Genomic DNA, 10569 nt, shown 5'->3' with positions numbered 1-10569 from the left:
TCCTGGAACTTTTTGAGTGAAATATACAAGTTGCTCTTTTACAATAAAAGTGGATGAGTACCTGCAAATGTACGGAGAGATGTTCATCAAATGGCTGTTTAATGATTATTTTTATTTGGAAATACGTAACCCAACGTCACGTAATAGAGGATTCACAGAGTAAATTTTGCTACGATGCTTATTGGGCCAACAGGAGTTGTATGATATGGAAGATGGTCATGATAAGATGTTGAGTAAATAAGCTGTTTTATATGTCCCCATTTTTATATATACAAATATATATTTACACTGAAAAAATTCTGGAAGGAGACAGCCAGTATTTTGGGATATCACCAGGGATATTTTTGCTTACGCTTGTTAATATCTACTTTTTAATGAACAAATAGTATTCTGTGTTTTTTATGTAAATGAAGGAATTACAACAACAAAAAGCAGGGATTAGTGAAACACTTTCTAACCTTGGAGATCAGTCTTGTGGGATAGTGAACTCCCCAATACTGAGAGTGTCTAACAGAGGCTGGATGACCTCCTATCCAAGATTCCTGTCATTTTATGATTCAAAGATTTTTATTTTGTTTATTCCTCCCCACCCCCAACCCCGACAATAGGTCAACCAACCAATGCCTCAGACACATAAGCAAATATGCATCCCCCCGGAGCTGCCGGAATTGCTGAAGCAATTTACCAAAGCCGCCATTCGGACCCAGCCGCAAGATCTCATCCAGTGGGCCGCCGAGTACGTACTCCTTTCTCACCTCCAGCCCGTGGTTCCCATTGGAGGTGGAGGTAGGGGGTGGAGGAGGGAAGGTCTTGGAAAACTGAGGAGGCTGTCACGGCTGCAGCCTGGGAGTCGGGACTGATCGGCATAATCTTTGGGATGTTCAGTTCTTGCATTGCTTTGGTGCTTTAAAATCCACACGTAAATACAGCAAACCGGGCGAGGATGGAGACCCTCCCCCAAGGGAACGAGACTGAGCAATAGGACGCCAGAGCTATAGGCAAAGTGTCCTAGGGCAATCAGCAAGAGTCAGATTACCACACCACACACGCACACTCCACCCTGTCCCTGCCCTCCACCTCCACCCCTCCCCCACCCCCGTCCCAGTGCAAAGAAGGGTTCAGAATCCCGCGGAGCTTAGCCTGCCTTTCCCTGGTGTAAACCAGGGCCTCATCCTCAGGTTTAACCACTAGATGGCAGCAGTGCACCTGTGGGGGAGCGATGTGATGAGCCCAGGTGGAGGATTGTGTGGGATCAGTCCAAGTGGCTTCGCTCCTGAGTTTACTCCTTCAATGGGACACCTTCCTCTACTGCTGTTAAAACTCATTCTTGCGCCCCAGCCAGACACTTTGTATCTTGTCTTTGGGGAAATTGTTATTTTCTTGACTGTGTCTTTGAACTAATACGTTCCTTCAGCATAAGGATGTCCATACAGTACACGTTGCATTCTGGAGAAGCGAGGCAAGCGTGATGGGAACAGGCGGAGCACCGGCTCGGCTGCAAACAGCGTGCCTCCACCACAGGTGTCCTCCTTCAGGAGACACCTCCAGAGGCTGCTCAATGGAAGGAGCTTACACAATACCTGCTGGCTGAGGCTGAAAGAGCTTCACACACAAAGCCTCCCGGCTACCAAATGGCTTCTTAGACAAAAAGTGCCTGCTTGAACTGGGGAACTGAGGCTTGGGGCAGGAGTTAGGAGCTGACCAGACCTCCCGGGGACCATTTTCAGGCGATTTTTACTGCTTGGGGATGACCTCCTTAGCAGGGCTTCAGTGGGAGAGGGGGATGAGGAGTGAGAGGCTGCAGAGTGGAGCTGGTGTGTTGGGGGAGGGGAGAATGTCCGCAGCATGAGGTTGAGGAGGTGCAGTGGGCAGGTGGTGGGAAGAAGGTGCGGACACCTTTGAGAAGGCTCACGACGCAATCTAAGAGGAGCCTCACACAGTCTCCGGTTCCTGGGTTGGGCTAGGACGAAGCTTTTACAAATGGAAGGAAAATAAGCCTGTGGTGCTCATAAAAACAGACACAAATAGGGCTGCTTTGCCTAGTAATGAACTCTGTTTAGTTTTCTAGTCTAAATTTTATATATTACCTCTAAGATTGAACTTTAGCGTCAGAAGACTAATTTCTTTTGGCACACTCAGACAGACTTTGTTCTATACTATACGATAGTTTAAAACCCCATTTTATTGTTCTTGCACTGCTTTTATAGCAAGAAAAATGACATTTCTTGGTATTGTCCCTGACATTTATGGGAGAAAACATTCCACTGTTGTAGTCTGCTTGCCCATATTGTATCATGTGCTATAAATGTCTTAGATATCTGTGAAGAATCAGTTTGTAGTTTAACTACAATGAAAAAGGAGAACATGATCTAAGAACACTCTCCATGTATTCAGACACGGAAAGCACTTGTCAGACAGTTTAATGTAACTTACAAACCTGCAGCATTTTAGAGGTAAAACTCCACAAAGTACTTCCCGGATGAAATGTCTACTTAATTCACCACAAGCAAAAGTTTCCCTGCATATGTGTTGTCCATGAAGAAACCATCTACCAGACATCAGCAGGACATAAACTAATTTGTCTTGTGGTGGGTAAGTGTGACCACACAAATGTGAAGAACCATGGAACTGCTCACTGCAGAAGAAGCTAAATAACCCATAGAGGATGAAATCCATGACTACAGCCTCATTTCCACGTTCTCTAACCAACTCTGCTACAAGGTCCAAAGACATCGCTGCTGAGCCACACCCACCCGACCACTGACCTGTCTGCGGAGACTGCTCATGCACATCGGTAGAGGTCACCTGAACGTATTTCTTCTGCTCCCCCTGCTGGTGACCTCCAACGGGTGCCTGGAAGGTGTTTTGGTACTGGAAGCCATTGCTCTGCATTGTGCAGTGGCTTAGAGACAAAGAGTGGTTTGCCCCATCATTGTATGGCTTTTATAAAATTCCCTCTGTATTCTTTTTATATTACCTGGATCTGGAGAAATTAATAAAATAAAATTAATAAGAGAGGGGGCAGAGGCTGTGATCCAGGGGTAGTCAATAACAAGGCTTCTGATGAAGACAGGCCCTTCCATATGGCATCGGTGCCCCAAGTATCAACTGCTCGTGTCCAATCTCTGCAGCAGGCAGCCTCTTCCCATCATAGATCAATCCCAAAACAGGGCTCAGTGTTTGTCCACACTGCACTAAAACAAAGTCCATTCCACAAAGCACTGATGGGCAGGCAGATGTTACTGAAATTTCTGAAGGAAGACAGAGGAGGATTTTACAGCACACACCCCACGTGAGTTCATCTCAAACCCTTTTTGCGCTTGTCTTCTCACCTGAGCCTCCATTAGTGCCCTGCCAAACTTCTCTCCCCTCCCCGATGGAGCCCCAAGCCTCACTTCCTCCAGCTGGAAACCCTTCCAGGCTCACCCCCCAGAGCACCCCATCTCCTCCCCTTTCTTATGGAAGTCATTTTAATCTTCTTCCAACTTCTCTTTCCAAGATTACATACCCCTACTACTACCTAAGACCAACTTTAAGTATGTAGATAGCCATCGTACCAAGCATAGAGACTTTTATATTTGAAAGAAAAATCTCCTCCAAGTACTAGGATTCTTCCTTCATAAAAAAGAGTGGGGGATTTAAAATAACAATTTTCTCTCTCCTTTAATATACATACACATAAAATAGACATGCATATGTACATATACAATACTTATGTCAATATATTATCTGTCTCAATATATATGCCTATATGTGTGTATGTATGTGTGTGCACATGCACACATGTATATAAAACACTTAGGAGGGAATGACTGAAAAAAATACCCAGACCTAATATGCTTCAGGGAATTCCATACCAAACACTTGGTACTCCTCATCCTTAGAGAAGAACAAGTCTTTTCATTCCCTAAGCCATCTCTATACCTTAAGTGTAAAGTAACACATTCAGGCTTTTCCTGTACATAAATGAACTAAAAACAGTGTCTGGCATATAGAAGCCACTTAATAAATGTTCTTTCCTCCATCCCTTCCCTCAAAGAAAAGGGAGAGGGGATTCCCAAAGCATCCAGAGGCCACTGAGGTAGAGGCTGCTCCCCCTAGCCCCCCAACTTTTTTTTTCTTGTAGTTATTTTGGGGCTATGTCCCGTGGAGAGGTTCCTCCGGTGAGAGACTGGTCTGAGCGAGTGACTTTGTCTAACTGGGCTGAGCTTACACCGGACCTGCTAAAGATCCTGCATTCTCGGGTAAGGGCCAAACGGCAGCACGGAGGGAGGATGTAGGGACGATGTCAAGGTTGGGTGCGTACAGACAAAAGTCACCTGGCCACTCACCATTGTCTTAAAATGCACTAAACCATGCACTGAGAGTAAATCTTCCCATGGGGAAATAGGAATCATGGTGAAATAGGCTGTAAGCTGAGTTGTCAGTTGGGTCATCCCATGTCGTCCTGAAGCTGGCAGAAGGTCCAGGGGCTCAATGCAATGTGAATTCCTTCTCTCCAGAAAGTGCAGGTCCACATGCCTTGCCAGTGTCTCCCTTACAGATCAAGCCCAGATACGATGCCAATCACAGTTGGGGAGGGTCATATTATAGTTCCCCAGTTACCCCAGGTGCAGACATAGCCTAGCTTTTTTAGGCTCTCTCCACAGCCATATCGTCCTGGGAGCTGTCCTGTGAATGGATGAGGAGGGTCTGTCTTGAGAAAGCTTGCAGTTTGGCCAACTCCCAAGAAAAATGGCTTAGCACTATTATACCTCACTTGAGGATCCAGGACCAAGAGGTTTGGGGTGATTCAGGACTGACTTAGCCGACTGCCTTGGTCCCAGAGGCTTAGCATTTCACTGGAATCGGAGGACCAGGGAAGGTGTAGTAGCACTTCACTGGGGCATCTGCACCATTATTGCATCGTTGGCCGACAACTGGCCATTTGTGCCCTTCCCTCTTGACCACCAAGCACCTTGTGCAGTAGACATGGCAGAGATCTGAGGTACCTGGGACCAAGCAACATTAGGCATCCAGACCACAGACCCCACGTTATTCCCAGGAAAGCGTGAGCGATGCATTCAGGGTCTAGTGCGAAGAACTCAGCGGAGTCTGGAAGCAAGAGATTTAACCTCTAGTTCTAGTTTCACCACTAATTAGTGGTCTGAGACAAGTTCTCTGCCCCTTGGTTTCATTTTCGGGCTGCTTTATCTGCCTTACAGGGACAACCTAGGGATGAAACAGCAGATAATAAAAGCACTAGAAAAAAATTAAAGTGTAATATACATGTATGTTTTCCCCATAACTCTGATACCTGAAGATTGAATGATTATATCTCAGCACGTTCTTCACTAGGCTGAATGTTTCTCTACGCTCACAAGGAGAACTGCCAAACAGAGTCTCTGTTGACCCCTGACACCTTCCCCCACCCCTTGCTGTGCGCTAGGAGAACCGGGGCCTTGCCCCGGGTAGGTTTCTCAGGGCCTTCTCTTGTCCTGTCCCTCATTCCCTGTCTTGTGTCTGTCGCCGGCCCCGCAGGTTGCTGGCAGACTGATCGTCCAAGCAGATGAGCTGGCCCAGATGTGGAAGGTGCTGAATCTCCCACCCGACCTGTTTAATAGTGTGATGAACGTGGGCCGCTTCATGAAGGAGATTGAGTGGCTGAAGTTTCTCGCCCTTTCTTGCAGCTCTCTTGGAGTTGTAAGTTAGCTTTAATGGTTTTTGTTCCTTAAGGGAAGATCTCTAGGGACCTGGCGGAGGCGGGGAGGGCTGGTAAGAACACACAGTCAGCTCCCCAGGGTTCATGAGGAGTGTGCCCCTTCTTGTCTACTCCTTCTCCTCTCTGAATTAAGTTCATTTCTCTGCTCATCAGCCAGAAGCAGGGATTAGGAGGAGGGAGGGGAAAGCTGTCATCAGGCTCTGGGGAGAGGTTGACTAAAATGCAGGTTTGGGATTATTTATGAATTTCAGTCACTGCACTTAGGTTTATTTCCATTACCACTCCACTCCCTCCATTCATATTCCTTAAGGTAACCAAGAGCCAGCTGTAGAAGATGGGCTTATACTTGGGTTTCAGACACCTAGAAGATATACCAATAGAGATTTTTAAAAAGAGGTGCAGCCTTATCGAAAACTACTATTTGATAAGCACAATTGGATAGAAAAATCAGAGAGAAGAGAGCAGGAAAGGAGAGATGAGGCTATTTCCAGACTCAGAGTCCTGACATCCCCAGGGATGCAGGATGCTCATACAAATTCATGCCTTTTCCAAATTTGACTTGATTGACAACGGCAAAAGCCGTTTTCCTGTTTTAAAGAAACCAGTTCATATACATACTTAAAAGCTTTAGGTATCATCTTACATGTGGACTCACTCTTGTCAAACACTATTATAATAACTTAAATGAAAATGAGTCAGAAAAATGATTTTTTTAAATCCCTGAAATACATACAAGTTTAAAACTTAATGAGAAAATTATGGCCTCTGCCAAAACTAAATGGTACGAAAAAGGTAGTTTGAGTCATTCAGTATATTTAAATACAATCTTGTTCTTTCTTCTCGAATATCCTGGGTATGCACATTAGACACTTTTGTTAGTGAGAAGTTACCAGAAATACTGTAGTCCAACTTTTCCTGTGGCTGCTGCTGAACTTTCAGCATAATTATTTCTTTAGAGAGGAGAGGCCATTTGTGGGTTGTTTTTTTTTTCCTTCTTCGCTGCCCTTTCTAGCACCCTTATGCAATGAATAAACTACTCTCAGCAGCAGAGGCAGATAAGTTGCCAGTCAGCACTATCATACTTCTGTGGAATTAGCCCCAAGGATTGGGGAAAATCACAGGGGAGAAATAAAAAATGGGCACGTTTTATGAAATTCTCACGGGGTCGCAAGTTTACTCACACCATATTCAGAGACGTCCAAGGAGGGGGGAAGTGTACCAATACTTTCTCTGTCGTTAATCCTGCTCTTCCCCATCTACCCTACCCGTGAAGGGTGGAGAAAGAAAATAAGTAGATTCAACCCAACCCAGGACTTTTCATCTGCTGCAATAACTGAAAACAGCTTCAGGGTGAATTGCTCAGTCTCTCAGATTTTTCCTCACTGCTCCTCTCTTCAAGGTGGCAGTTGTTCAAGGAAAGTGGTGATGCTGGGATCACAGAGCAGCCAGGAGGAGGGTTCCCACATCCCTTGGTCCTCTCTGGCATCTCTTTTTTTTTTTTTTTTTTTTTTTGCGGTACGCGGGCCTCTCACTGTTGTGGCCTCTCCCGTTGCGGAGCACAGGCTCCAGACGCACAGGCTCAGCGGCCATGGCTCACGGGCCCAGCCGCTCCGCGGCATGTGGGATCTTCCTGGACCGGGGCACAAACCCGTGTCCCCTGCATCGGCAGGCGGACTCTCAACCACTGTGCCACCAGGGAAGCCCACTCTCTGGCATCCCTTGTCTCCCTGGAAATACTCATCTGTGTGGTCACTAGCTGTGCAGCTGAAGTCTTTGGTCTCTCTCACAGCACGACGGTCCCCCAGCCAGCTCACCTCCGTTCTCCCTGGTGCTCAGGGCCTCTTTAAGTCTCTTCTGGGTTGCCCTCAACTGCTCCCTGCCTTTGATGCTCTGTGTCACAGCCGCTCAGCACCTTGGAGGTGTCTGAGTCCTCTCCTCGTCTACATACCTCACAGTAACCAAGAGTGACTTCGGAAAATCAGATTCCAACCCTCCCTCTGCAGCTGTAAGGTTTACTTTGATATGGCTGCCACCCAAACTGGGCAGAGGAAACCATGAGGTGAATTCTTTCTACCTCCCTGCTAAAACGGGGAGGTTGGCCTAGATGTTCCGTGAGGTCCTTTGATCTCCAACATCCTGTGGTTCAATTCCACCTTCTCTGCTTCCACAGAGACACCATCAGGCCTGGCTCTGGATGACAGTGGAGCCTGCCAATTCTGAGAGGCACTCAGGTGTCTGACTTTGCTCCCCATCATCCCTATGTCAAAGAACACCTAGAGGTTAGGGCTTCCCTGGTGGCGTAGTGGTTGAGAGTCCGCCTGCCGATGCAGGGGACACGGGTTTGTGCCCCGGTCCGGGAAGATCCCACATGCCGCGGAGCGGCTGGGCCCGTGAGCCATGGCCGCTGAGCCTGCGCGTCCAGAGCCTGTGCTCCGCAACGGGAGAGGCCACAGCAGTGAGAAGCCCGCGTACCGCAAAAAAAAAAAAAAAAAAAAAAAAACACCTAGAGGTGAAGTCAGCATGAAACTCTAGTCTGTAAATAAAGGGTGCCCTATGGATCCAGGGCCCATCCCATTTTGCCCACTTGGTTCGTGCTGGACTATTGCTAGGAACTTAAATGTAAGGGTGGTCAGGATGTCACCATCTGGAGGAGGGTGGCACTCTTGCTAATTGCTACATTCTTGGAGACAAGCCCAGAAATGCCCTCCTTTCTTTGCCAGTTCACCAGCCAGCCATGATCTCTGGGCCATGTGGAAAATCCAGCCCCCTCCTTATAGAAGTATCTAATGGCAGGAATTTTAGGAAGCAGGTGCATTTACTTCCCGAATCTGCATGTGATTCACAATGCTACAGTATGCAGACCTGTGTTCCTCTTCCCCTTCACCACTCCTTCCTCTAGAATACCTACCAATCATATACAAGAAGAGATCGTGTAATCGTGTTCACTGGAAGGAAGGGCATGTTTTGTTAGCAAATAATTCACTTTCTGAGCCTTTTGCCTCCGAGTTTGAAAATGAGGCTTGTAAGATGCTTACAGGCTATCTCTATGGAGTGGATCCCCATCTGACCAAAAATTCTTGTGCAACAGAATGCAGATCTCTGTCTACTTTCGAGTTATTTAAGTTTACCAAAAAGCTGCAGTCTAGAGAGTTCTTATCCATTCATCTGTTTATTAAATATTTGAAAATCATATAAGGGCAATAGAATTTGAGTTATCTGAATAATCAATAAAAGATGTTCAGGGTAGAAAGCACCTTTATTAGTGTGCTAAGGCTGCCGTAACAAAGTACCACAGACTGGGTGGCTTAAACAACAGCAATTTGTTTTCTCACTGTTTTGGAGGCTGGAAGTCTGAGATCAAGATGTCTCATTGGCTTGTAAATGTCTCCCTCTTTCTTCACGTGGTTGTCCCTCTCTGCATGCATGTGTCTGGTCGGTCTCTCTCCCCCATTCTCTCTCTCTGCATCCTAATCTCTTCTTAAAAGGACACCAGACCTATTGGATTAGAACCCACTCTGATGACTTCATTTTAACTTAATTAGATCTTTAAAGGCCCTATCTCCAAATACAGTCACATTCTGAGGTTCTAGGGGTTAAGGCTTCGACATATGAATTTTGCGTGGACATAACTCAGCCCATAACAGCACCCCAATTTGGATGAGGCTGTAGGAAGAGGACTACAGAACAAAGGCAATAGGGGAGTAGGCTTTTTTTTAGAAGCAGAGAGGATGAGCTATAGATGGAAATTGGGAAGTTCAGTGCACACATGCTCACAAAACTACCCAAAATCACTGTCATGCTGACCGCAAGTCATGCACGTGGCCTCCCATCCTCTCTGACAACCTCTTACCAGCCTCCTGTGTGCCCACCCTCCCACCCTCCTTTGTGGAAGGGCCTGGCACACTGCCTCACACAGTGCTTCACGATGACCTCCAGGAGAGAACTCCCAAGGGCAGGAGAGAGTAAATGAAAGCGGTCTGCTCCCCTCCTGGGGCATTGCTCCAAGTGTCTCACTGGAGTATACAAGCTAGACTAATCATTTCAGCCCCTTAGAGAGAAGACTGCAGGGCAGCAAGAAGAAATCATTCTAATTTTGTAGATTACAAAAGCAAATTCCCCTCCTTTAGTGAGATTATTCTAATTAAAGTAATAAATGTCTTAAAGCATTCAACAGCTTATAAACTTAATTCCTTGAAAGTATCCCTCCAACCAAGAAAGGAAAGGAAAAAGAAAGGCACCCAGTAGATACTCAATATTTTGGGATTGAGTTAAATGACATTTGGGTGTAAAAAATTCAAGCTTTCCAGAATATTACATCATCCCCACTTTATTTTACGAGAGCAAGGTGTTCATTTTCTTTGTCGTTATCTAAACTGATCTTAGGAATTTAGTTTGCAATAGTGACCTTCTCCTCATTTAACCTTATGGCTTTACAGACCATTGCCAGAACCCTCAAGATAGTGTGTGAAGTGCTATCATCTGACCACGATGGTGGCCCTCCCCGGATCCCTTTCAGCACCTTCCAGTTTCTCTACACATATATCGCTGAAGTGGATGGGGAGATCTCTGCATCACATGTCAGTCGAATGCTCAACTATATTGAACGGGAAATGTAAGTAAACATTTACCAATTGGAGGGGAAAGAGTGTGCGGAAAACAAATATAGCAGGCCAAGATATAGTGAAGTTACTGTATTATACTGCTCTGGGAACAGAGGCATATTGTGAAGAACAATAAATAGGGATCAGAAACAGAAGGAGAAACAGAAGAGAAAGAATGGTATAGAACAGTGATTCTTAGAGTGCTACCCAGACCAGCAGCAGCAGTACCTGGGAACGTGTTAGAAATGGGATTTCTCAGGCTGCACC

The 10569-nt window shown here is 46.1% G+C and overlaps 1 protein-coding gene across 1 annotated transcript in view; it reads left to right on the top strand.

Moving 5' to 3' along the window:
- Positions 1 to 620: 620 nt before the first annotated feature.
- The window catches only part of ROPN1 (rhophilin associated tail protein 1), a gene marked incomplete at both ends in the record, with an annotated part of 19782 nt that continues 9833 nt past the window's right edge, over positions 621 to 10569 (top strand). The window contains 4 exons of the mRNA XM_082839255.1: positions 621 to 736; positions 4127 to 4244; positions 5521 to 5682; positions 10138 to 10313. Coding sequence (XP_082695381.1) covers positions 621 to 736; positions 4127 to 4244; positions 5521 to 5682; positions 10138 to 10313 — 572 coding nt within the window. The remainder of the gene's footprint in view (positions 737 to 4126; positions 4245 to 5520; positions 5683 to 10137; positions 10314 to 10569) is intronic.

This window comes from Leucopleurus acutus, assembly GCF_964270905.1.
Source record: "Leucopleurus acutus genome assembly, chromosome: 5".
NCBI classification, from domain to species: Eukaryota; Metazoa; Chordata; class Mammalia; order Artiodactyla; family Delphinidae; genus Leucopleurus; species Leucopleurus acutus.
This window is presented reverse-complemented; position numbering and strand designations above follow the sequence as displayed.